General features: G+C 38.2%; 1 protein-coding gene across 1 annotated transcript in view; it reads left to right on the forward strand.

The window, feature by feature from the left end:
• The first annotated feature begins 2583 nt into the window (after window positions 1-2583).
• Window positions 2584-27547, forward strand: part of ARHGEF33 (Rho guanine nucleotide exchange factor 33) — a 63003-nt gene continuing 38039 nt past the window's right edge. Inside the window, exons 1-6 of the mRNA XM_069108580.1 lie at window positions 2584-2619; window positions 9835-9978; window positions 13585-13749; window positions 15070-15191; window positions 20146-20288; window positions 23023-23082. Of these exons, the coding sequence (XP_068964681.1) occupies window positions 2584-2619; window positions 9835-9978; window positions 13585-13749; window positions 15070-15191; window positions 20146-20288; window positions 23023-23082 (670 nt within the window). The remainder of the gene's footprint in view (window positions 2620-9834; window positions 9979-13584; window positions 13750-15069; window positions 15192-20145; window positions 20289-23022; window positions 23083-27547) is intronic.

Below are 27547 nucleotides of genomic sequence, written 5' to 3' on the forward strand. Positions count from 1 at the left end.
ATCTCCTTCTACATGGTTCTTTTCCTGATTTTCGTAGCAGCTCTTTCCTCCCCCCCTCCATATATAGGTATGTCACACATGTATCGATATCTATAGCCATACCCATGTCTATATGCCTGTATTTATCTATACGTCTCATCTGATAGTATGTAAGTTTCTTGAGGGTAGTGCCTATTTCACCTTCATTTCTGTGCTCTCATCATTCAACACAGGCTTGAAACTTAATAAATGTTTGTCTATCGATCAGACTGATTTTGGGATTAAGCGACATATTTGCCTAGGTCACATTGCTGAGATGTATTGTAGATAGGACTTTTTTCTGGGTCTTACTAATTCCAAGGTTGCATCTTTAGCCATCGTGCCTCTCTGTCTCATGGAATTCAGTTTACTTTTCTGTAATATTAAAGAATTAAATAATTTCTAAGGTCCCTTCCAACTCTAAAATGATTTTAGTAGGCACTTAATGTTTTTTAATCAATAAATGTTTGTTGAATTGATGCTTAAGCCCTATCTTCAAATATATATACATATATATGTATATATATATATATATATATATATATAATTTTACTCTCCCATCTCACTCAACTTAATGGAGAAGCAACACAATGTAGTAGAAAGGGTATAGAATCTAGAGTTAGGAGATCTGGATTCCAATCCTAACTTTACTGTCTATTATTGGCTGTTTGACTTTGGGTTGGTCCCTTCTCCTTTATGGATCCTCTTTCCTCAAAGGCTTGGACTAGATGATCTTTAAGGATCCTAACAGCTTTGCCTATAATCCTATTATTAACATCTTTGGATTCCCAAATGTTGGGGATTTGGAAAAGATATTTTATAGATAAAAACATTCCCATATTTGGAAAAGATCACTCATAAAGTGAATTCGGTCACTCCCTCCTCCCTCTTAAATTTTTCCTGCTGTCACTGATGGTTGGTTTCAACTAATAGGTCCAGTCTGAGGGACGTGACCTGATCATGGGGGTGACCATACAATACTAAAGAATCATCTGGACTCAGGGAAGCCACAGGCAAGATGGAAAAAACAAAACAAGGTCAGAATCCTCCCACTTTCTATTTTCTACTTAGGAGTTGAGAGATGTGTGATCTAGTACTGTTTTTACAAATAGCTCAGATGTGTGCCAGTAGAACAGGTCATGACTATTCCAGCCATATTCTCATCTCTAAAATGGGGAGAAAATAATTGTCATCAGATGATGACAATAAAGTACTTTGAAATGCTTAAAGAATGCTATATAAATAAGAAACATAACGTGATTCATACCAAGAAGTAATATTTTTCTTTGTAATAATGGCTTCCGAATAAGTAGAGTGTTCCTGTGAAAAAAAGTCCAGAATTTTACCCAAATACTCCTTAAATAGATTTGTGCTGGGATTAGTGTTTAATTGCAAATCATCTGGATCTGATAAGGGACATTTTCTCCTTGAAGATTTGGGTGTCTACTTCTTAAAATATTGTCTAACTTATACAGGGATCTTAGTTTTACATTGAAAAACTAATATATAGTTATATTAAAATGTATATATTTTATATGTAAAAATATATAAAAACCTAAAATATAGCTGATAATTTAGGGACTGATCATGTCAGGATTGATCCAACTGAAATGTTCACCTGCATCAGCATGACTCTAAATAAGGCTGAAGTTAGAAGACACTGGACATGTCCCCACATTTGAACATCACTTATCTGACTTACACAACTCTATTTTGTGCTACAAACCGGCTGTTACACACAATTCTGCAAACTAAACGGAGGGTTTGCATGGATAGCCTTGTCTTCATTAGCTGAAGTGGTTCAAGAAGGCATATATTACAAACCTATCTTTACTCTCCCCAAGGATAATAGAAATAGTTCATATTTATAGAACTTTTGGGCTTTCAGATCATATCCTGTCCTTCACTATCCCCATTGCTCTCCATATCCCTCCTGTCCATGTTATTATTAGAATGTATTCCCTCTCCTTCCCTCACTCCCTTCCCAGTACCTTTGCTGGTTTCCCATATTCCCTGAGTATTGAGAATCTTCCTTTCCACTTAACTAGTTTTTGCAGGGGGCGGTAGAGTAAAGTGTGAAGACTCATTGATCTGGACAGAGTTACAGTTATAGAAAACAAAGCAAGGAGAGAAGGATAGTAGATAGGAGAAAGAAGACAAAGATTTTTTAAGCAAAAGAAAGGGACAGACCCATTGGTTCTGCAATCTATTTGTCGGTCAAGATTTCAGCCAATTTCAGGGAATGTATTAGAACATGAGAGGAGAGGCCACATGGTGTTCCAAATAAGCACTAGTCAATGGAGCTAGCTGAGAAACTTCCTTTAAGGTGGGAGATTGCCATTTCAGCCATGTGCCATATTAGTTGGTTATGGTTTAGTCATCAAGATGCCTAGAACCACATGAATCATCTCATTCCATTCAGAAGCATTTGTTTTCTTGTCATGTAGTAATGGGTAGAGTGTCCTGCAGGTTGTCTCATTCCATATACATAGATAGTAAAATGATCATCACAGAGTAATTTTTAATTGACTGAAGTTCTTTATCCCTACAGGAGAGAATGAGATTATGCCAGTGAACAGCCCATCTACGCAGATTTACCAGGTAAAGATCATTAATTTTTTTTCTGGTGATTCCATATACAAATTAGTTGTTGATTATTCAGTTCAATAAACATTTATTTAATATCTACTGTGTACAAGACTCTGGAGATACAAAGCAAAAAAAGTAAAAAAAAGTTCTTTAAAAAGATTATTAAATAATGCATAAATTCCCAATTAAAGTTACTGAATTAATCAGTATCTGAGTAATTAATGCAGGTCATTCCACTGAAAGGCTTTTACTTTATCTCTGATATGTTTAGTTTATTTGGCCACCAATTGTTTTCCTTCTTTGACCCCCTTTCTCACTCTAACTATGAGGTAAAAATGATGTCAAAACACTCTTGCCTCTCTTCGGCCCTCATGATCTTTTATACTTTTGTATTTTAGTTTCCTTACTAGAATGTAAGCCCCTGAAGGCAGGAATTATGTCTTATTTCATCTTTGTATCTCCCATTAATACTTAGCACAGAGTTCTGTACATACCAGAAACTTAATAAATGTTTGTTGGATGTTGCCTGGCTGAATGAAACAAAGACATTTTTCTGTACTTAAAAACCATCTAGATTAATTCAGTCCTCCTTTCCCTAGGATAGACACATCATTAGAGGGGTTGAAGAAATGAAGTCTTCCTAGAGACAATACAATATTCTTTTTATTGTATACTTTCTTATTATTTCTCAAAAGCATAGGTTCCCAGCTGGGAGCTGGTCCAGCTGGTGGGAGAGTTGGAGTTGTCTGTGATCTTTCATGAAAAGTCTACTAGCAGGGCTGGCACTAGGCAAAATTGGATAGTACATAAGGTTGGTCCTTATCACTCCTGCACCTTCCATTTCATAAAGTAAATACCAATTGCCTATTGCATACATGAAAATCTCTGTGCAAGAATATAAAGAAATATTCAGATGCTGTCCCTGCACTCTAGAGGCTTTCAGTCTTTTGGGGAAGATGCCCTAGATTCCTAGAGTTCCAATGCAAGACAGTATATGACAAGTAACATATGAATAATTCAGATGATAAGTGGTATCAGAGTCTAGCAAAGCAAGAGATTGCTTCTAGGTAGAATAATGCAGGGACAGCTGGGTTGCTCAGTGGACAGAGCACTGAACCTGGAGTCAGGAAGACCTGAATTGAGAGCACTTACTGGCTGTGTGACTCTGGACAAGTCACTTAACCCTCTTTGCCTCAGTTTCCTCATCTGTAAAATGATCTGGAGAAGGAAATGGTAAACCACTCCAGTATCATTGCCAAGAAAACCCCAAATGCAGTCATGGAAAGTCAGACATGACTGAACAATAAGAATTTGGGATAATGATAAGAACACATTTATATTTGGCTTTAAGGTTTGCATGGTGCTGATTCATATGAAATAGGTAGTATTATTATCTTCATTTTACAGAAAAGGAAATCAAGGCTCTTAGAGACTACTACTAATAATATATAATGTTAATAGCTAGCATTTATTCAAAGTTTGTGAAGCATTTTACATACGTCATTTCACTTATCTATGGTCATAGATAATAAATACCTGAGGCAAGATTTGAACCTGGGTTTGAATCAACACTATGTGTTCTATGTCTGAGTAGAGGTTTCCTTTAGGAGGAGTGACTGGAAATATAGGTTGGGATCAGGTTATTGAGGATGCTGAGTGTCAAGCTGATATGCTTATACTTTATGGCAAAAGATTTTATTTTAAGTAAGGGAGTGATATGGTGAAAGCAAAAGTTTTGTGAGATTAATTTGTGTAGGAAGGGAGAGGTACTAGAAGCTTTTAGCAAGCTATTGTAGGGGTCCCAGGGAGGAGTTTGAACCCAAGAGAGGGCTGGGCTGGAGAGGAGAGGAGACAGTGGAGAATTAGAAAGGAAGGGAAATATCTGAGACTCATCATGAAGGAAGAATAAATAGAGTTTGGTTCCTGGATGGCACTGGGGGCGGGGAGGAAGATGAAGGAATTGAGAAATGACTGAGGTTCTGAGTGGGAAAATAGTGACATTAACAAAAATAGGGAAGCCAAGAGGATGACCTAGTTTTGAGAGAAATGTAATGAGTTTGGTTTTAGTTATATTGGACAGTTGGGTGGCACAGAGGATAGAGCGCTGGGCCTGGAGTCAGGAAGACCTAAGTTAAAATCTGACCTCAGACACTTCCTAGTTGTATGACCCTGGGCAAGTCCCTTAACTCTGTTTGCCTCAATTTCCTTATCTGTCAAATGAGCTGGAGAAGGAAATGGCAAGCTACTTCATTATTTCTGCCAAGAAAACTCCAAACAGGGTCATGAAAAAGTCAGACACGACTGTAGATGACTGAACAGCAACAACAAGAACATATCGGCGTGATATAAAGGTGGAAATGTCCAGTAGAGAATTGGAAATGAGGAAGCTTAGGACAAAGGCAGGGATAGAAATATGAGAACTGGTCCTCTTGCATTGAAAGCTGTGGGAGTGGATGAGAATGTCAAGGAAGAGGGGTTAAAGAGTAAAGAAGAGAAAGGAAGGAATGCTTTTGGTGCAAGCCCATATTTAAGAAATATGGAGAGGAAAAAGAAGATCTGGTGAAGGAGACAAACCAGCAGAGGCACAGTGAAAGACAACTGATTTTGGATTGGCGGATCTGAGTTCAATCTTACCTGTTGACCTTGGCAAGTAACTTAAACTTTCTGGGCTTTAGTTTCCTTAATTGTAGATGGAGAAGGTTAGTCTAGGCAGCCTGTAAGGTCCCTTCCAGCTCTAAATTTGTGATAAGAAGAATCAGAAGAATGCTTGCTGAATCATCAAAGTCAAAGGAAGAGCTAAGTTAAAGAGAGGGGGGAGCAGTTAATTTTGTAGGCCCCCTCCCTTCTGGCCTCTTCCAGGCTTAGACACCTGTCCTGTTGTTGTGAAGATCAAATTTGAGCTTCACAAATCTTAAAGCGCTTTATAAGGGGGGCTGCTAGGTGGTGTAGAAAATAGAGTACCAGTCCTAGAGTCAGGAGGACCTGAGTTCAAATCTGGCCTCAGACACACTTACTAGCTGTGTGACCTTGGGCAAGTCACTTAACCCCAATTGCCCTGCCTTCCCCCCTCCAAAAAAAAAAGCACTATATAAATGCCAGTTATTAACATTAATAGCCTATAGTCACCAGACCTCCTGTCTGGTGATAAGGTCATCACTCCCTAAGCCTTCTACTGCCTTGTTTATAGAATGGAGGTGTGCTGGTAAATGTTTAACAACCAGGCCTGGGGATAGGTGGGAAAGAGGGAGAGGAATATATAGATATAGATTAGATATAGATAGATAGATAGATAGATAGATAGATAGATAGATAGATAGATAGATAGATATAGCATGTGTATATATAGTTACACACATATATATACTTTCCTTATATATGCACTTACTTTCAGATATTACTTTCAAGTTTTTTTCTTTGTTGTTCCGTTGATTCAATCATGTTCAATTCTTCATGACCCCATTTGGGATTTTCTTGACAAAGATTTTGGAGTGGTTTGCCATTTCCTTCTCTAGCTCATTTTTACAGATAAGGAAACTGAAGCAGAGTTACTTGACTTATCCAGGGTCACACAGCTGTCTGAGGTTAAACTTGAACTTGAATTCAGTTCTTCCTGATTCCAGGTCCAGCGCTCTATCCACTGTGCCACCTAGCTGCCCATTTTGACCAAGAGTACTTGTCTAATGCATAATTCCATTTCATTAAACCACACCCTAGTAGTTGCAAACAAATACCTGAATAATCTCAGAATTACAGAGTGGGAAGTTAAGTACAAGCCACACCTGAACCAAAGGCCCAGAACTGAACACAAGCTTCAGGTGTGGTCTGGACAGTCTAGCTGAGTCTAAATGCAGAATCTGAGTGCTGGCAGGTCATCCAGGTGGAGAGTAAGGAGGGATTGAGATTTGAGAGAGAGGTAAGGGAAGGAAATAAGGATGTCATTCCCATTGGGTTGATAGTTTAAGTTGTTGAAATGGATGATGAGAATAATGAATGAAGAGCTAAGGGCATGCTATTGGTATAAACCTACATTTAAGGAGTTCTTGCAAGTTTCTAGGATAATTATCTTAGACATGTGCAAAGAAATCACAAGATACCTGGGTCTTGAATCCAGACAAGTGATGTACTTCAATAATGACAACCACTCTAAGAAATGCGGCAATAGCCAGGGAGGGTCAGGCAGCCCAGAGAGTCACTGGATATTTGCCTGGGTTTTGAGGAGTGGGCTGGGAGTTTGAGGCTTACTGTTTCTGAAAACTGACCTGGCATTTAGGTATTTGATAGGCTTGCCTTTGGGGGGGGGCATTCAGTTTTACTACCAGCCCAGAATATTGGCATCCAAACATTGTATCAATGGGGTATCACACACTCAACATCAGATCTCTCCATTAGCATTTATCGAGTGCTAACTGTATGCCCAGCTCTGCTTGATGCTGGTTTATAGAGACAAAATGAAACAGTCTCTATATTCAGGGAATTCACTACCTTATCTTTCAATGGGCCTAGTGGATCTCTGCTTAGGTCAGATAATTTTCTCTTCCTACTGAAGCTCCTTTAAAATTTTTGGTAATGTAGTAAGGATGATTGAGTCTGGATACCTATGCTTAGGGATCTGAATTGTTTAAAAAAAGGTTTTGAGAGCTAAGAGATATTGCTGGAATTGGAGTTAGAAGCAGAAAATGGAGGGTATATTTTAAGCAAAAGGGAAGTAGGACCTGTTTGCTACTGTGGTCAAGAGTATATGAAAAGGAAGAATAGCATGTCTCCAGAGATGATATAAATAGAATTCTTACTGTGTACCTGATCAGGGTGAGCTAATGTGATCCTCTGAACATTATTCTAATCAGTATAGCAAAGGGTAATGAGCAGACTCCCTGCCAACTTGACGTCTCATTTGCCCACCAGTGTGTATGCACTGTAATCTCAGATATTATTATTATTGTTATTTTACCTTTTGGAGGGCAATTGGGGTTAAGTGACTTGCCCAAGGTCACACGGCTAGTTTTTGTGTTAAGTGTCTGAGGCCAGATCCGAACCCAGGTCCTCCTGACTCCAGGGCTGGTGCTCTATTCACCGTGCCACCTAGCTGCCCCAATCTCAGATATTATTAAATTAGCTTTAAAAGTCAGCTACAGATTTCACTCCATACTGTGGCTATTAGATTTAATATAACTTGACAGAGTCTGCTATTTTGGTTTTATTATAAATATAGATGTAAATCCTGGAGAGAAGCTCAACTCATACCTTGCTGGACTATTGAGGGGTCGGAGTTTGTAGACACTGGCTTACTAGCACTTGGGCTTAGGGGAGGCAGGAGTGTTTTCCTAGAAAGACATTAACATCACACTGTGCCAGTGTCTGATTGACCAAGGACTTTGAGGAAGCTGACCTGGAGGGATGCAGGCAGTAAGATGGTGGATTCCCTGTCAATTAAGAGTACAGAAACAAAAACTCCCTGAACATCTGTTAGTGATGTAGTAGAAAAGGATTTCCATATTGGGAGGGAAGTTTCATTAGATAAATCTCTGAGACTTCTTCCAATTCCTATGAGTCTATGAAATTCAGCAAACAATAAGAGAGCTCTATTTACGTACTATTTACATACACACACACACAACTTCCAAGATTTCCCCTTATTTCAAGCAATAATGGCTGTAATAAGATTCCAGGACAATGAAAGAACACAGATAGTTTTTCAGGGTTACCTGGGACAGGATTTGATCTGTGCTAGAAGAATAAAAATTTTAATTCATTACGCAAATTCATTTAAAATAGAGCTCATATTTTATATGTCACTTTCAAGCTAGGAGACCTGACATTACATAAAAAACTAAAGTATTCTGGAAATATTACAATCTCAGAGCAGAGGTCTGCAAAATTCAGTCAGGTGGTAAAGGGCTTACTGATTGAAAAACTCGGGGGACCACTGCATTAGAGCCACTATCAGAATTCCTGTTCCGTTTATGTGGAGATACTTTTTAAGGCACCACTGATGTAGTTTGATGAGTTCTGTTACACCAATAGTCAAGATGCAAATCAATCTGGAACTCACCGGCTCTCAGATTCACTCTCTTTTTGCTTTTAAGATTTGATATTCTTTTGCGTGTGTGAATTTAATGTTTTCCTTAACTAATTAAGAACATAATCAAGTAGTGTCTTGTGATGAGCCCCTGAGTTTCAAACCAGTTATAGGAAGGTTTCTTAACCCTTTTTCTTTCAGAGACCCTGCTTTGTAAAGGCCTACAGATCCCCCTTCTCAGAATAATGGTTTTTAAACAATTGAAGGAAATGATACATTTTAGTTGTAGGTGAGTGAAAATAAAGATGTAATTTTTTCCCCATCCAAGTTCACAGCCCACTGAAATCTTTAAACAGACATTTTGGGGGTCTGTGGACTTCAGGGTAAGAACCCCTGAACTAAAAAGTGCCGTCCTAAGAAAAAGAATCAAATGACTGGCTCCTTTTGGGGGCAAGAAATGGGGCATAGGGAAAAGTAATCTGGGAAACATCCTTGACTGTTTCAATCCTTTTCCCCAAAACACACACACACACACACACACACACACACACACACACACACACCTTAAAACAAACCAATGAATCCCTGGGTGATGGTAGTGAGATTCTGGCAAGGAGAAGGTAGTCATTGTTTTGTGTTCTGCCCTTTGCAGGGTTCTTGAGTCAGGAAGAATATACATCAATGACTTAGATGGGGGTGGGCTGCTGGGGTCATCTTCCAGGTAAAATGTCTGGCAATTTTCCTGGTGTCCCATGTGGTAAGTGACACCATTTGTGGAGAAGTAAACCGTTATCCTCGGAAATACTGCCTAGGGCCCTGGCTTCATGGGAATTTGCCTAGCCTTCTTCGTTATGGTCATCCAACCCCGTTCATATGTGGCTTTGCAAGATATCCTGGGACATTGCCCTTGTCCCCTGAGTCTGTCTCATCTCAGCCTCCTGACAAAGGGGGGGAGACCTCTTGATAGAAGGGAAGGGAAAATAGGTATTACAAACCTAATGAGAGTCTATAAAATTGAATCTGAGATGTTAGGGATCCTTGGTGCAAAAAAAGTTTGGAAACCACTGACCTATAAACCCACCTTAAGTATTGAGGAGCTCAAAGAGTAAAGCAAATAGAGAAACAGGAACAGCTAAACATCCTAACTAGAGTCCAGACACACCTCCCCATTTTTTTTTTTTGAGCCTAAGATGCCCTCTGTGGTGCCCTAGGCTACGAAGTACATGTCTTCCCCGAACTTGCCTCCAGTGGGAGCCCGGCTCCAGCGGCAGGACGGAGGGATCATTACCTCTCTAGAACAGCTCCATGAAAAAATCAACGAGATGAGAGACGTGTTCAACTCGCTGGAGAACAAGGTAGACACCCATTTCTAATATGTGGGGTGGGCCGTGGGCTGGCCATTCAGACAGGTAGAGAGGCAGCAGAGAAGAAATAGTAAGACCAGAATTAGAGGGTTCTCAAGAATAAGAGAGAGAGAGAGATTGAGAAAATGAAATAACACATGTAAAGCGCTTTGTGAACCTAAAAGCGCTACATAATGCTATTATTTTTTTCATTATTATTATTGTTAATAATAATAAGCCATCAGGAGCTAAAATTCTTGAGAGTAAGAGGGCTCTAGAGAGATTGTCTCAGGGGTTTAGTTGTGAAGAAGGTGAATTTTTCATCCCAATACCTGGTGTTAATAAAGAATCTTGTTGAGAATTATTGTCACCAGGATAACTGGTACCCAATGGATGTATTTACCAGGAACTCAAGCTATTTACTGATATATAAGACAAAATTTCTAAAGAAACAAGATCAAGAAGGACCCATTATTAGTAACCAGTTCAGAATCTAGTGTGCCCGTGCTAGAGTAGTTAACATGAAATACTATTTAGGTGATCATTCAGTTGGATACCTGGTGTTTTATCAATGAGGAAAAAGCCCTCTATTCCAGGCAGGCATGCTCCAAAGATGCTGTTTGGCTTGGGGTGGGAGTGGGGCGGGGGGAAAGCATAGGGCCACATAAGAACATATTTGATGGTGAAACCTGTTTCTGTCAGACAGTGGTTCTATAATATTTTTTGGGCCAAGGATCCATTTGAGCTCCTGAGTAAATTTCAGGGATTTTTCAATTAGACATATAATCATATTTATTTTGCCTTTAATGCTATACAATAACTGTCCTGTTTTGTTTTGATTTCTGCCTCAACAACAATTAAGCCCATATAATAAAAAATGCTGACCCAGAATCAGTTGGTTTGATTTCTGGTCCATCTTAAATGACCTCATCAGAATGACTTGCATGACCCATTTGTGATGCAGAAATCCAGCACTATTATGGATGAAATAGTCAACTAAAACACAGTTGATTTCATACATACATATACACACATGTATGTGTGTATGTATGGTCATTGTTTCCTGGTCCCCATCATTTCCCTTGTCCTTCCTTCTCTATGTACATGACAGGCCCTCCTCTCAGAATAATTTCTTTGGTTTCAATTTCTTAGCCTGTCCTAGCATGATTTTCAGGTTCTAATAATCCTCTCATGAATCCCAGTGGACCATAATGTCCTGGAGCAGTGTTAGGAAACATTGCTGTGGGAGGAAATAATAGTTGACATTGTTGGAGATGCCATTTTATCAGTAGCCTTCTTTTAGCAATTTTTGCAGTCCTGTGGTAACTGAACTCTTTGCTGCTTCTCACAACATTTATATAGCACTCTAATGTTTACAATATATTTCATGTATTTTATCTCCTTTGATCCTCACAATGATATTGAGAGTAGGAATGTTAAATATTATTATCCTCCTTTTTATAGATGAGGAACGTGAGATTTTGAGAGGCTAAGTCCAAAGTTCCACAGTTAATAAGCAGAAAGCTAGGACTTGACGACTAGTACCCCAGGTCTTGGGTCCAATGTTCTTTTCATTTCACCATGAAGTCATTCTACAGCAGGAAATGCCATTCTAAGTTGAGACCTTTCATTTCATTTGTTTGGATTGTTCTTATTCCTCAAGTGTTTAGAAATACAGTGAATTCTGTTAAAGCTAAATGGGCCCTTTCTCTTCTTCCCTTACAACAAAGGAAATATTTGGTATATTTTGTATAAAAAAAGTTAGAGAATAGGTTAGGCCTCCTAAAAAGTTCTCTTTAGAATGGGTATTCCTGCTGACAATACTCTTCTGTTCCACTAGTAAATTTCTTTCAATGTACATATTAAATGAATAAAACTGAACTTTAGAGTACCCCATTCCTTCAGATTTGTTTTCCCCGCTCTGATTTACTGCTAAGCTTACAATTCAAACTTGGAGACAAATGTTTATTGCCACAGACCTCTCCCACAAAAGTTTGTAGAAGATGATCATCACCTTTTACTCTCATGACACTTTGCTTCCAAAGGTATTTTCATGTCTTTTGTTTTCTAAAAACCCAAGCAATTTTAAAATGCGTGATTCTTGATAATTTCTAGCCATTTAGCTAGAAATTGGCTATTCCCGTCCAATGATTCAGTTTGGGGTCTCCCTCCTACCTTGCTCCTTTTATCCATAGGATCATAGGATTAGAGGTGGATGTCATCTAGCCCTCATTTTACAGGTGAGGAAACAGACCCAGAGAGGAGATTGGAAAGAACCACATTTCCCTGGAACCATGTTTCCCTGGCTGTGTACATCACACACTTTTTCCAGTGCACCAAGAGGAAATTCATAGCACTTTCCCCTTGTAAGAAAAGCCTCAAGAACAGCCAGCTACTTAATTTTTCAAGGCTTCGTTAAAAGTTGTTATGAACTTAATAAATGTCAACATTTCAACATAGATGAACGTTTCCATATACAAAGAAGAGCAGAAAAAACCCAACTATGCTTTCCTCTTGCATGCTCGCCAGTAGCATATTTTCAAATACCTTCTCTATGAATTTCATACAAAAATGGATCAGGCATTCTTCCTCCAATGTCAGTGTAATTTTTCTGTGAATTTTAAAAATAATATGCATAATTGGTGATTAAAAGACTTCAGGATTTAGGAGGAAGCTGGCTTGTGAGTTGCAACATACACAGTATGCAGTTGATTCAATGAAGCCAAGATTGCCACAGCCATCTAAGCTTTAGTTAATAAGGGACAACTGAGATCTAGAGGGCTTTTCATTTTTAGAAAGAACACAGTATACTAGGAACTGACATGAAGGATTGCAAATTTAGTGTAGACTTTACAGTACCATGAATGCATCAGTAGGACTGAAAGGATAACCATTTGTATATATAATATATACCATATGCTTTTTCTACTTATAACAAGTTACCCAAATAATTCATCAGTTCAGATAATCAGGGATTTTCCGGCTTCTTAGATGGATATCTATCACTATGTTATGACTTTTTAGACCACTTAGATTTGCTTTGATTTTCAACATTTTCAAGTTTTAAGATGAAGGGATACATAAGAAGGTAGGTCTGACCATCATTTTTAATTGCTTAAAAAAGGAGAAAAAAGGGTCTGTCCCATGCTGTGATATTTCAATCTCATGTGCCTGTGACATTAATATGACCTAAAGAGAGAAATCAGTGCCAAGATGTATATTTCTGGGATACTATGCTTAATTCAAGAATGGAAGGGAAACACCCTGCCCCACTCCCTCCTCTAGTATATAAGTATATAGACCATTTTTAATAACCTCCATATCTTTTAAATCTTTTGGGACTTTATGATAGAACTTGGTCAGAAAGGGTATAACTAGGGTGTCCATGCTTTCAGTTTGCATATGCTAAAAATATAAATGAAGTAGAAAACCACTGTATTTGTAAGAGGGTGTTCTTTTGGGTTAATCGTTCTTCTTTCTCTCTACCCAAAATCATTTTCATTTAGTTTACTGTTTTAATGGTTTATAGACTACCAGGAATCCCAGACTTGCTTGTTGGCCTTGTTGAAAAAGAAAAATTCAGGAGCTGTAGTTATATGTAATTTCTTAATGATTTAGTTGCAGGCATTGGCCTCTGAGCTGAAAACTGGTTTCACGGAAGCAATGCAAGAGCTTTCGAGAATTCAACATGGAGAGTATGCTTTGGAAGAGAAAGTTACGAGTTGCCGATGCACAATGGAGGAAAGAGTGTCAGAGATGAAGAATTCATTAAATTATTTCAAGGTAGGCATGCTTTTTTTAAATTCAATTTTTAATTTATTAATTTGTTTCCTTTTAGTTTACAGGATTCAGTTCCACAATTCCTTGAATTTCACATTTTGTCCCCCTCCTTCCCCTCCCCCCCATGGTGTCTTATAATCAAGTATAGGATCTGTAAATACTTTCACATTATACAATGGTCAGGTTATAAGAATGGATTATACCAGCTGGAATGAAAAATGGTAAAGAGGACATAAAATCAAATAAGAGAACGAAAAAGATCAGGTATTTTGCTTCCACCTGGATATAAATTTAGTTCTTTCTAGTTCTTTCTCTGGATGCACGTTTTTCTCTCCATCATGTGTCTTTTGGGATTGACTTATATCCCTGCATTGTTGAGAAGAGTCCAGTCTATCAAAGTTGGTCATCACACATACATTGTGTCTGTAATTGTGTACAAATTCCTCCTGGTTCTACTCTTCTCACTCAGCATCAGTTCTTTTAAGCCTCTCCAGGTAAATATGAAGACCGCCTGCTCCCCGTTTCTTATAGCGCAATAATATTCCATAACATGCATATACCACAACTTGTTCAGCCATTCCCCAATTGATGGACACCCCCTTAGTTTCCAATTCTTTGCCACAACAAAAAGAGCTGCTATAAACATTTTTGTACATATGGGTCTTTCTCCCATTTCTATGATCTCTTTGGGATATAACCCTAGGAGTGGTATTGCTGGATCAAAGGGTATGAAAGTATTTATAGCCCTTTGGGCATAGTTCCAGATTGCTTTCCAGAAAGGCTGGATCATTTCACAACTCCACCAACAATGCATTAGTGTTCCAGTTTGCCCACATCCTCTCCAGCATTTGTCATTTTCCTGTTTTGTCATCTTAGCCAATCTAACTGGTGAGATGTGGTACCTCAGAGTTGTTTTGATTTGCATTTCTCTAATCAATAGTGAATTAGAGCATTTCTTCATGTGCTTATAGATAGCTTTAATTTCTTTCTCTGAAAACTGCCTGTTCATATCCTTTGACCATTTATCAATTGGGGAATGACTTGTATTCTTATAAATTTGACTCAGTTCTCTGTATATTTTAGGGATGAGTCCTTTGTCAGAGACATAGCATGCTTTTTAATTTTCTCTGTTGGGCTGTTTTTTTGTTCTTAGTAATGCAGGTAGAGAATTTACCTTTTCCAGTGGTTTTGTAGAGAAGAGACTGGAAACTTTTGTAGATCTGTCACCAGGGACCATGATAGAAATAGGTCACTCTTCCTGGGGTTAGGATGCACTTTTACTCAATGTACCATTTTAAGTTTATGCTTACTCTCTTCTTTTAGGAAGAACTTAGCAATGCCATGTCAATGATTCAAGCCATTACCACCAAACAGGAAGAAATGCAACAGAAAATTGAGCAACTTCAGCAGGAAAAGAGAAGAGAGTCTCGCAAAGTGAAAACCAAGTAAGTGCCTTTCAGGGAAAGGTGTCAAGTACCAAGGGCAGATTTCCAAGATGCTGGGTACTTTAGTCTAATCCAACAAACATTTTAAAATGTTTTCTATGTCAAAGACACTTTTTTCTGTTCTGGGCATCAAACCTTTCATTTTTTAGATAAAAAAGTGAGTCCCAAAGAGGTTAAGTGATGTATCTAAGGTCATAGGTAGAGGCATGATAAAAAAGTGATTTCAACTATTTTGAGGATTTCAACATGTTAAACATCTACTGCCTCTCTGTCAAAGCAAAGCAGCTAATACTTTCTTAATTTGCCTTAATGATAATTCTATTCTTCAAAAAATGAAGGAACCACAGAGGGGAACTTATATCATCATGAATCTGATTCTTTTTTTAATTTTATAATAATTTTTAGCTTACAACATTCATTTCCACAAAATTTCGAATTACAAATTTTCTCCCCATCTTTCCCCTACCCACCACCTTAAAACAGTGATCCCCCTGTATATCTCCTCCCCTAATCTGCTCTCTCCTATATCCTCCCCCATACTCCCTCTAATTTTCCAATAGGGCAAGATGGATCTCCATACCCCAGTGCCTGTAATATCTTACTTCCCACTTGCATGTAATAATAATATATTTTTTAAACATTTGATTTTAAATATTTGAATTCCAGATTCTTTCCCTTCCTCCCTCATCACCCACCCTTACTGGGAAGATAAGCAATTCAATATAGGTTGTACATGTGTAGCTACGCAAAACATTTCCATAGTAGATATATTGTGAAAGACAGACTATATTTCCTTCCATCCTATCCCATCCCTCACTTGTTCTATTCTCTACTTTGACACTGTCCCTTTTCAAAAGTGTGTGCTTCTAACTTCCTTCCCCTCCGTCATTCCCCTTCTCATCCCCTTCTTCCCTACTCTCTTATAGGGTGAGATACCCTATTTAGTGTGTATGTCATTCCCTCCCTAAGCCAAATTCAATGAGAGTAAGGTTGATCCATTCCCTTTTGCCTTCCTGTTCTTCCCCTCCATTGTAACAGTTTTCCCTTGCCTTTCTATGTGAGATAATTTACCCCATTCTGTCTCTTCCCATCTCCTTTCATTATATTCCTCTCTCACATCTCAATTTCACCTTTTAAGGATCATCCCTTCCTATTAAATTGATCCTGTGCCATCTGTCCATGTACACCTGTACACATATGTACACACACTCACATATGTATTAATATGCCCATATACCCTCCTATATAGACATTTATATGTATTTATACATACATATATATATATATATACATTTACATTCCCTTCAATTATTCTCATACTGAGAAAAGTTTCATAAGTTACAATTGCTGTTTTTCCATGTAGGAATGTAAGTAGTTCAACTTTGATAAGTTCCTTATGATTTCTTTACCCTGTTTACCTTCTCATGCTTCTCTTGCTTCTTGTGTCTGAATGTCAAATTTTCTATTCAACTCTGGTTTTTTAATCAAGAATGCTTGAAAGTCCTTTATTTCATTGAAAGACCATATTTTACCCTGAAATATGATACTCAGTTTTGCTGGGTAGGTGATTCTTGGTTTTAATCCCAGCTCCTTTGACCTCTGGAATATATTCCAAGCCCTTCAATCCCTCAATGTAGAAGCTTCCAGATCCTATGTTATCCTGATTGTGTTTCCACAGTATTCAAATTGTTTCTTCTTGGCTGCTTGTAATATTTTCTCCTTGATCTGGGAACTCTGGAACCTGGCTATAATATTACTATGAGTTTTCTTTTTGGGATCTTTTTCAAGAGGTGATCAGTGGATTCTTTCAACCTCTATTTTGCCCTCTGGTTCTAAAACATCAGGGCAATTTTCCTTGAGAATTTCTTGAAGGATGATTTCTAGGCTCTTTTTTTGATCATGACTTTCAGATAGTCCAATAATTTTTAAGTTATCTCTCCTGGATATGTTTTCCAGGTTTTTCCAATGAGATATTTCACATTGCCTTCTATTTTTTCATTTGTTTGGATATGTTTGATAGTATCTTGATTTCTCATAAAGTCACTAGCTTCCATTTGCTCCAATCTAATTCTGAAGGAATTATTCTCTTCAGTGAGCTTTTGAGATACTTTTTTCATCTGGCAAATTCAACTTTTTAAGGAATTCTTCTCCTCATTGCCTTTTTGAGTCTCTTTTGCCATTTGAGTTAGTCTATTTTTTAAGGTGTTATTTTCTTCAGTCAGGTTGTTGATTTGCTTTTCATGATTTTCTTGCATCATTCTCATTTCTCTTCCCAATTTTTCCTCCACTTCTCTTATTTGGTTTTCAAAATCCTTCTTAAACTCCTCTATGGATTCTAACCAATTCATATTTTTCTTGGAAGCTGTTGGTACAGGAGTTCCTACTTGGTTGTCTTCCTCCTGTTCCATGCTTTGATCCTTTTTGTCCCTGAAATAGGAATCTAAGGTTTGATTGCTGTGCTTCCTTTGCTTGCTCATGTTGCCACTCAATTACTTGACTTTTGAGCTTTTTGCCACAGTAGAATTCTGCTTCTAGAGAGGAGAGCTTTGTCCCAAATGGCTGGAGTTTTCTCAGCTGTCGGAGCTATTATTTGGGTGTCCTCTGTGAAGCCTCCACAGGCTCTGGCACCTGGTCACACACCCCAGGACCTCCACCCAAGATAGTGATCCAGATTCAAGCAGGTTAAAGCAAGAGCTATTACCCCTCAGAATGGTAGCTTGGTCCCCCTACAATCTGCAGGCCAGGAGCTCTGAAGCAGCCACGTGGTGGTGGCTGCATGGCCGCCACACCTCTGCTGCTTTTCCCTCTGGGGGCAGAGGCCAAACCACACTCCCGGACCCCCTATTCCCAAGGTCTCCACTGACCTTTTACTTTGCCTTTGGCATTTATGGGTTGATAATTTTGGAAACTGCCATAGCTGCTGGTGATCCACTCTCCCAAAGTCCCTCCAGGCACGACTGGTTTGTGGCTGCCCTGAGGCTAAAACTGCAGGACCATGTGGGGCTGGGCTTTGCTCCCAGCCCACTGCAATGGACCCTTCCTGTCCCCCTGCCAGGCTGCCTTCAATGGGAGACTTGTTTCTCTCTGTCACTTTGTGGTTCTTTAGCTCTAAAGTTTGTTTAGAGTCATATTCTATAGGTATTTGAGGTGTTTATGGGGAGAGTGCATGGAGTTTTCTTGCTTTTATATCACCATCTTGTCAGGACAACATCTGAATCTAACTGATGAAGAGAAACTGTTTGCTGGAATGAGAATAATGGAAACTGTGAGAGATGTGCATACTCCCCTCTATTTCCCACTCTGTCTTGGAATTTGTGAAAGTGGAGAGGCATAGTCTGACATTCACACCAGAGTTTGGGAGGACAGATTTCTAAGAATTCAGAGAAATGATAGGTAGGGTCCCATAGCCTAAATTCTAATTGGGAAGTCATATCAGAAGGAAAGGGAAAGCTCTCGATTAAATTCAGAATATGTAAATTATTCTGAAGAGGAAGAAAAGGAGAAATTGTCTAAAGAAAACAATGTAGATACACAAGGAACTAATTGACCACAGTAGACTTGGAAACGAAATGCACAAAAGACAGAAACAAGGGCAGGTCATGGAAGATGAATGCAAAAGCAACATTTTCCATGGTACATATACCTATAAGAATGGCTCAAGAGAGAGAAATCTCAGGGTGAGTTTAAGCTGATGAGGAAGACTAAAGGCAACAAAATATTTTAAAAAGCAGCACTGGGAAACAAAAGAAACTGAAAGAAAGAAGACAACTGCTTCTTGGGAGGGATGAAGTTCTGATAATTGATAATCTGCAGAGGGCAGAATTTGAGTTTTGGTTTTGTTTTCTTTTCCAATGAGAATGATCTTTTGTCATCTAAGAGGGAATTGGAGCCTAAGATAAGGAGGGAAGATAGTAAGGCAGCACCCAAAATGAGTATAATCACTACTACTAAAGGAAGAAAAGAAACATGCATTTATTAAGCACCTCCTATGTACCAAGTACTGGGCCACATGCTTTACAAATATTATCTTTGAACCTCACAGCAACCCTGGGAGGTAGGTGCTGTTATTATTTCCATTTTACAGTTGAGGAAACTGAGGCCATTAGAAGTTGTGACTTGCCCAGGGTCACACAACTAGTAAGTATCTACTCAAGAGGTCTATACAGGAAAGATCTTGTACTCTATCAAGCTTATAGGTCACTGTAATAGGATATTTTTTAAAGTTCATAGTTAATATTTCTTTCAAATCACTTCTTTTGAAGATTGCAATGTACAGAGCAAACTTACGTTTATAATTGATATTAGACCTTTCAGGAGTATGGTTAATTGAATTTTTATTTTTTTGTCCCTAACATTTTTAGAATTCCTATATATTGCTCCAGGAAACTCTCTTATGAGGTGAAAGCTACAAATATAAGTTGATTTTTTTTCACTCCCCAAAGGGCTAGACTTATTAGAATTTTGAATACTTTCACCTCTAGTATAAGTATAGGGAATATATGTAATGGAGGCCTGCCCAATCAGAGCCCCTTCCTCAGAGTATGTGCACAGCCTGTTCATGCCGGCCCATGAGGAATAATCTGGGGAGTCTGCTTTGTTCGAGGTGTGAATCACATACTTCTAAGAATCTGGAGAAGAGGCTGTAGGTAACAACTTTAGCAACTCATTTGCATATTCTATTAGCTGCTTTACATCTTGTTATTGAGCTATAGGAAAAACAGAACCCAGATGGTTCTAAGCAAACCATCTCCTTTATAAGCATTTCCCCCCGATATTGGGAGTAGCAGAAAGTGTAACCAATGCTGTAACTAAGAGTTGATCTCTGGAAAATGGAAATATTTTTCTTTCACAATATTTTTATTTTAAAGGAGCAGAGGGACATAGTCTCACTTGTCAGGCCCCGAAGATGTTTGTTTACATTGGTACTGGTCTCATCATTGTTTTCTTTATCTAGAAAAACTCAAAAGGAGGAGCACGTGCCACCAGCGGGAGCTCCACCTACCCAAGGTAGTCCTTTCCGCTCAATCAATATCCCTGAACCTGTTTTGACAAGTGAAGATTTTACAAATATTTTGCCAACTCAGGCCTATGAGAAAGGTACAGTTTGCAATCAGACTGAGTTCTCTGAGTGGTTTTGGGTGTTGTTTTGCACATAGGTTTTTGGTGATTGGGAGAAATGGCCAAATTCTCTCCATCTCTAGAGAGTACATTGTGGAAATTTTCCCTTCGTGTCATTGAAATGGCGAAAAGTGTTGGGAAAATCTAAGAGCCTAGGATACCTTGCTTATTTTAAGCTTTGCCTTTTGGAAGAAAAAACCAAAAACATGACTTGAATATTTCTAGATTTAGTAAGAAGACAACTTCACAAATATGAAAAAGTCACATCTGACCAAAGGGGCGGGCTAAGATCTTTTATATGAGTTCAAGCTAACTAAAAAACTTTCATGAACTCACACATTTTCACAAGCAGGGAAGTGTGATGAAAGAGATATTTGTCTAATAAAGATCCTGGGGCTTTAGAGGACTGCAAGTATGATATGGCGGCCAAGAAAGTGAATGTGATCTTTGCAGCCTTAAGGGAGACAGCTTCCAGGATGAAGCCTCTGATAGACCTGCTGAACTTTGGTCTCATCAGAGTACATCTGGAGTGTTGTTGCTGAGTTGTTGTTCATTCGTGTCTAATTTAACATGACACCATTTGGGGTTTTCTTGGCAAAGATACTGCAATGGTTTGCTATTTCTTTCTCCAGCTCATTTTATAGATGAGGAAACTGAGGCAAACAGGGTTAAGTGACTTGCTGAGGGTCACACAGCTAGTAAGTGTGGGAGGTCAGATTTCAACCCAGAAAGAGAAGTCTTCCTGACTGTACCATCACACTACATTTGGAGTATTGTGCTCAATTCCGTGCACCATTTTTTAGGAAGGACATTGACAAACCAGGGAGTATTTAAAGGAGGGTAACCCAGAAGTGAAAGGCCTCGAATTCATATAACACATGAGAATCAATTAAAGGAACTGGGGAAGTTTAGCTGAGATAAAAGAAGTCTTAGAACTCAGAAACAGGGAGAACATGATACTTTCCTCAAGTAAATGAAGAGCTCTTAAGTGGAAGTGACACAAGATGTATTTTGCTTTGCCTCAGCTGGCAGAACAAGGTGAAATGAGTGGAGGTTGTAGAGACAAATGTCAACTCTATATAAAGAAAAACTAGTAATTCATGCTATCTAAAAGTGGGGTTGGTTGCTTTAGGAGGTGATGAATTTGCCCTCCCTGGAAATCTTAAAAAATTTATTTTGGGGGGGAAAATTCATGTAAATGACCTCAAAGATCCCCTCCAAACCAAATATTCTGTGGACTCATTATATGCAAATATATCTAGAACTATGTCGTGGCTACTCCCATTGGTTCAATTGTGGAATTAAAATATAATAAGCCAACAATACTGAAGAGGTAAGTATTAGACTATAGCCCTGACATTGTTCATAGCAGTAGGGAAGAAAAAACCAAAACTCTTGTAAGAGAGGTCCAAAGTTTTAGTCTTGTGAATAGGGGTTAACGCAGCAAAATAAGTCAGTTAATTAGTCAATTATCAATCAGTTAAACAGATTTTTTTTGCTGTTGTCATGTAGGTGGAAAAAATCTATCTGACTGAATGTTCTCCCTTCTTATTCTGTTATATTCGTTTTGTGTGGGCACTATCACTAAAAGACTAAAGCTAGAACACTGTCCCAATTGAACTGTAGACAATTCATAAGATATTAGGACAGAGGCTCCTCTTTCTTCTGAATGTCTGAATCAAGTACAATGTATGCTGTTGGTGATAGATAACTGCTCATTTAATGCATCAGCATTTGAAGGGCATGGAATTTTGTTGATATGGGCACTCACATGGTTAATGCAAATTGCAACTCCTCTATAACTTAGTAGACGCTTTGAGCTGCTTTGCCTGAAAAATTCGTGATATTGTGGCCATCCTGGTGATCCTCCTCTTTAAATTGAGGTAGTCTGGTCCTTAGACAACAGACATATTCATTCATCCTCGGGCACAGACTCCAAGGGTTTCCATCTTGGTGCAGAACCCTCCAAAGCTTACAGGGACTCTGAATCACTTTTATACCATGATGAGGCAACAGGGTAGGTCTGTAGTTGAGGTATATTGAATAAACTAAAGGAAAATTTAGTCAATTGTTGATTCTACTGATGTTTTTTCACTGTATTAATCAATTCTATAAAGGCCATATATATTTAGTGTAGGACTTATCCAACCCATCCAGACAAAATCAACATGTACAAGACCCACATGAAAATCAGACATCAACTCTACAGAAAATAGACTTTGTTTTACTTAAAACAAAACCAAACCATGAAATATACCTCTTATCACTTTATCTTCATTTAAGTTTTATGAGAAGTCTGAAACTTCTGAGTGTCTGAAATGTAGATAAATGTTTGTGGTCTTTTCACCTAGTGTTATGGGAGCCAGAAGAGGAGGATAGTCAGATTGGGAAAAAGGAAAGGATGGATTTGACAAATTGAAACAAAGCCAATGAAAATTTTTGTGGGTTGTTTGGTATGTTTATGGGGCAACTAGGTGGTGCAGTGGATAGAGTGGATAGAGTACCCAGCCTGGAGTCAAAAAGACTCATATTTCTGATTCTAGGTCCCATGCTCTGGATAGTTGTTGATTAGATTTAAATTTAAGGTCCCAGAATAAAAATTTCAGGAGGGGCCTCCATAATTCAAAAGCAATTGAAAAAATTTTCCCTTCATACTCATGCTTGCTCGAGAGAATGAAAAGCTTTCTTTCTCTTTCTTTTATTTTCTTTACAGTCCCAGAGTCCAGACCAGTTCACGCAGGAGACAGTAATGTGAAAGGAATAATGAGTCCCGGTAAGCTTTCAACCTTAAATTTTTAAAAATTGTTATCTTCTGTTTTTATATTACCTTGTTTCCCAAATACATTCCTTTTCCTTCCCTTGCCTAGATAGCTGTCCCCTGTAGCAAAGAATAAAACAGAGAAAAAAAAAGTTCAGCAAAATGTACCAACACATCAACTAAGTCAGATAACTCACACAATGTTCTTCAGCAGGATCCCCCATTAGGTCCCAGGGAAGCCCCACTTGGTTATTGTTTGGGCCCCGATGGCTCAGAGTGAGTGTAAATAGCAATTGTTTCTGTTTTGGCCAACCAGAAATCCTGAGGGTCTTTCCCTCCCAGATTGATTGATTTTTTTTTTTTTTGGACTAGGTAAAGAGGCCATTTTCTGCCTTATTTCTTACCTAACCTTAATCACTGAATGGGTGTTGCCTCAATCCTGCTGAAACCTGTTAAAGACTTTAGTTTAAAAAGGCCCAGGTCTCCCATTGCATGCAGGGCCATCTCCAGTCATCCTGATCTATATCTCACCACTAGATTCAGTTGGTTTAGGAGGAGAAAGTGAAGTTGGTGACTTTGTATAGCCCTTCCTCACTTAAATCCAATGCATTTGCATGTCATGGCATCATCTCCATGACATCATAGTCCTTTAAGACAATGAAGGACAAACAGCAACAAACTCTCCAAAGAAGGGAGAGGTACATTTTCTTATCTCTATTCAGGGCAAGTTAAGCCCTTTTAATCGCACATATACCAGTTTTGTTGTTGTTTTCTCAATTTACATTGTTGTAAATTTTGTATTTATTGTTTTCATGGTTCTGTTTACTTCACTTTGTATCAGTTCATATGTCTTTCCTTGCTTCTCTATATTCTTCGTGTTCATTCCTTCTTACAGAGTAGTAATATTCCATTACATTCATATATCAAAAAATTTTTAGTCATTCCCTAATCCATATATATCTCCTATGTTTCCAGTCCTTTGCTACTACAAAAAGAACTGCTCTAAATATCTTGGGGCACATGCTTATGGGGATTTTTTTTTCTTTTCCTGAAGGTTTTTCTAGTAATGAGATCTTTGGACATTTTTGTCCCTTCCTTAGAATAATTCTAAATTGAGTGGAAAGATATACTCTGCCTGTACATAAGGCTAGCTATGATTACAACTTTTTGATCTTTAATAATGATTATACTGCCTCATCTGATATCTTCTGTTTGTTTCATTTCTGTCTTTGAGCTTAGGGGACAGTACCTGCCAGAGAGTGGATGCTTAATAAATGCTTACTGTTTGAATGACTCTCATTGTGATATCTATTTCAGGCTTTTATTATTTATATTTTTGTTTAACATCCATGTCCATAATTTCTATCGAATCAAGTGGTTTTAGATTGTAAAGGGAAGAAAGGGAAGGGGGTAGCAAAATTGTAGCAGCAAAGTGGTTTAACAAATTGAAAATATTAATGCAAAAATTCATTTAAAATATTAAAGTATATATGTTGCATATAAAATATAGTACGGGAACAGGAGTTGCACTATGTTGATTAGTGCTGAACAGAGGGAATTGTTAAGTTTGTTTCTTCCCAAAATGTATACACAGTACATTTTCACAGCATTTTCCTGTACAGCCGGCAAGTTCTTTTCTTCAGGTGTTCATACCTTGCTCACATCTGAATTATAAACTTACAAATATTAAATTTCATTCACAAGAAAAAAATCACTCTCATTTTACCAATGAAGAATAGTTTTAACAATTAACAGTCTATTCTGGGAAATCAAATTTAGCTGAAAATGTGATGGGTGAAAATTATCCACAGTAGCAGCTTTCAAATATATAAACTGTAAAAATGAGACTTAAGACTGCTGCTACAGTGTTAATGTTCTTGGATTTAACTCCTCTGAATGATGTTTTTAGTACAAAACTAGAAAGAAGCTCTTTTTCATAGTTTCTATAGTTATCTATATATTTGTCTTCTTTTCAATGTGAAATAATACTTGCAGATGATATATGTACACAATGTTGTCAGTTCAAGCTGTCATATAAATATAAATGCTTTCTTTTTTTTAAAAAGTATCTTACAGATAGTGTTATATACATTTTTAGGTTTGATCTTAGGGGGAGAAAAGGAGGGCAACAAGCTTTAATATGATATGTAAAAAGAAATATGTGACATTAAAAACCTGCATAGAAAAGGAGTTTCAAAAGATAGTGTGATATTTTTACTTTCACTAAGAAAAATTTTTTTTCTTTTTGATTGAACACCAAAAAAGTGCATTTCACATATATGGAAGAACACAAAAAGAAATTTCTTTATGAAAATCTTTTTGTGTTCTTCCATATATATGAAATTCACTTTTAAATAACAAGAGCTTGTCATCTGCATAGAAATTAAGCCCCCACAAGAATTCCTTTTAACAGATACATTTAATTAAGCAAAACAAATCCACAGTGTCCATTTCCAAAAATGTATGTTTCTGTACTTTGTGTCCATCATCTCTATGTCAGGAGATGGGTAACATACTTTATCATAGATCCTGGGGAGACATGGATGGACATTGCATCGATCATGACACAACCTTCTCCTGGTCCTCCTACCCATCTATCTCCTTTCCTGGCTCATTGTCCATATCCTGTTCCCTAATTCTAGGTGTTCCTCAAGCCTCTTCCCCGGGACATTTAATTTTTTCTCTCTACATGATCCCTCTTTTTCATCTTCTTAGATCCCGTGGGTTTGATTTCCATGCAGATAACTCAGAATTATACATATTCAACCCTAGTCTCTCCCCTGAACTTTAGTCTCACATCACCAGTTGCTTATCGGACTTTTTAAACTGGACATCTTTGACATATCTCAAATCTAACAAGTCCAAACAGAGATCATTACCTCAAGACCAATGCTTCTTCCAAACTTCTGTGTCCACGATACCACTCACATCTGAATGTTTCTGTCCATTGACATAGGCACCACCTTTGTTTATGCTGTCATCACCTCTCACCTACATTATTGCAACAATTTCGTTATAAGTCTCCCAACCTTAAGTCTTTCCATACTCTCCTCCATCATCCACACTGTTGCCAAAGTGATTTTCCTTAAATACAGAACTGAACATGCTGCTCCCTTATTCAACAAAATCCAATGACTCCCCTTTTCTTCCAGGATAAAATATGAATGCCCCTGTTTAGCTTTTAAAGGCCTTCACTATTTGGTGCCAGTATATCTTTCCAACCTCATTACACATTACTCCCTTTCCTGATCTCTATGATCCCAGGCAGACTGGCTTCTCTCTGTCCCTCATGCATGACATTCCTCCTCCCATCTCCTTATCTTTGCCTGGAATGCACTTCTCACCTCTACCTTATAGAATGCCTCTCTTCCTTCAAGATGCAGTTTAAGCATTATCTTCTACATAAAGCCTTATGATCCCTCCAAGTGCTGGTACCCTCTCTTTCTATTTATATCACAATTAACTACCTTGCATTTATTTTTATTCTCTTTGTATTTATTTGTTTATCTATTTGTCTGTCTGTCTTTCCTATTAAAATATAAATACTTTGAGAATAAGAATTATTTTGTTCTTTGTATTTATATCTCCAGGGCTTAGCACAATAATTCCTTGTTGATTGAAAATAAAGCCCATTTTCCATTAGCTCCTCCCCTTCTCCCCTTCTCAGACCCCATGACATCATTCACTATTCTTTCCCTCCCTGCAGTATCCCATAAAGATGTGTCCCTTCTTTTTGCGAAGACAAACCCCTCTCCATGTACTCTTTTTAGTTTTTTTTTGAGGGGGGAGAGGGAAGGCGATTGGGGGTTAAGTAACTTGCCCAAGGTCACACAGTTAGTAAGTATCAAGTGTCTGAGGCTGAATTTTAACTCAGGTCCTCCTGACTCCAGGGCTGGTGCTATATTCACTCTATTCTAGTCACCTAGCTGCCCCTATCCATGTACTCTTGATCCAATATCCTCTCCTCCTTTCTAGAAGATGGCTCTTCCAGTGATACTATCCCATTTCTTTCTCCATTGTTCATTCGTTTATATTTTATTGGTTTTTTCTCTTTTTCCTACAAATATCCAACCATCTTCAACCTCCTCCCCCATCCCCTCAAACTATAACCCTATATTTCTTCTCCTTTTCACAGACTCCTAGAAAAAGCTGTTTATACACATTGCCTCCACTTCCTTTGTTGCCTCCACTTCCTTTCCTCCCATGCCTCAACCCTTTTCGATCTGGTTCCTTACCCCATTGCACAATTGGAACTACTCTCTTCGAAGTTATAGCTAATCTCTTGCTCAAGCTGATTGCCTTTTCTCAATCCTTACCCTTCAGTATCTACTGCATTTGACACTTTTTGACCATCCTCTCCCTCTGCTACTCTTTCCTCTTTGGGTTTTTGTGACATTACTCTCTCTCTGTCTCTGTCTCTGTCTCTGTCTCTGTCTCTGTCTCTGTCTCTCTCTCTCTCTCTCTCTCTCTCTCTCTCTCT

Source organism: Petaurus breviceps, unplaced genomic scaffold (genome assembly GCF_028583685.1).
Source record: "Petaurus breviceps papuanus isolate PSGF00001 unplaced genomic scaffold, PetGlider_PUasm1.0 90407, whole genome shotgun sequence".
NCBI classification, from domain to species: Eukaryota; Metazoa; Chordata; class Mammalia; order Diprotodontia; family Petauridae; genus Petaurus; species Petaurus breviceps.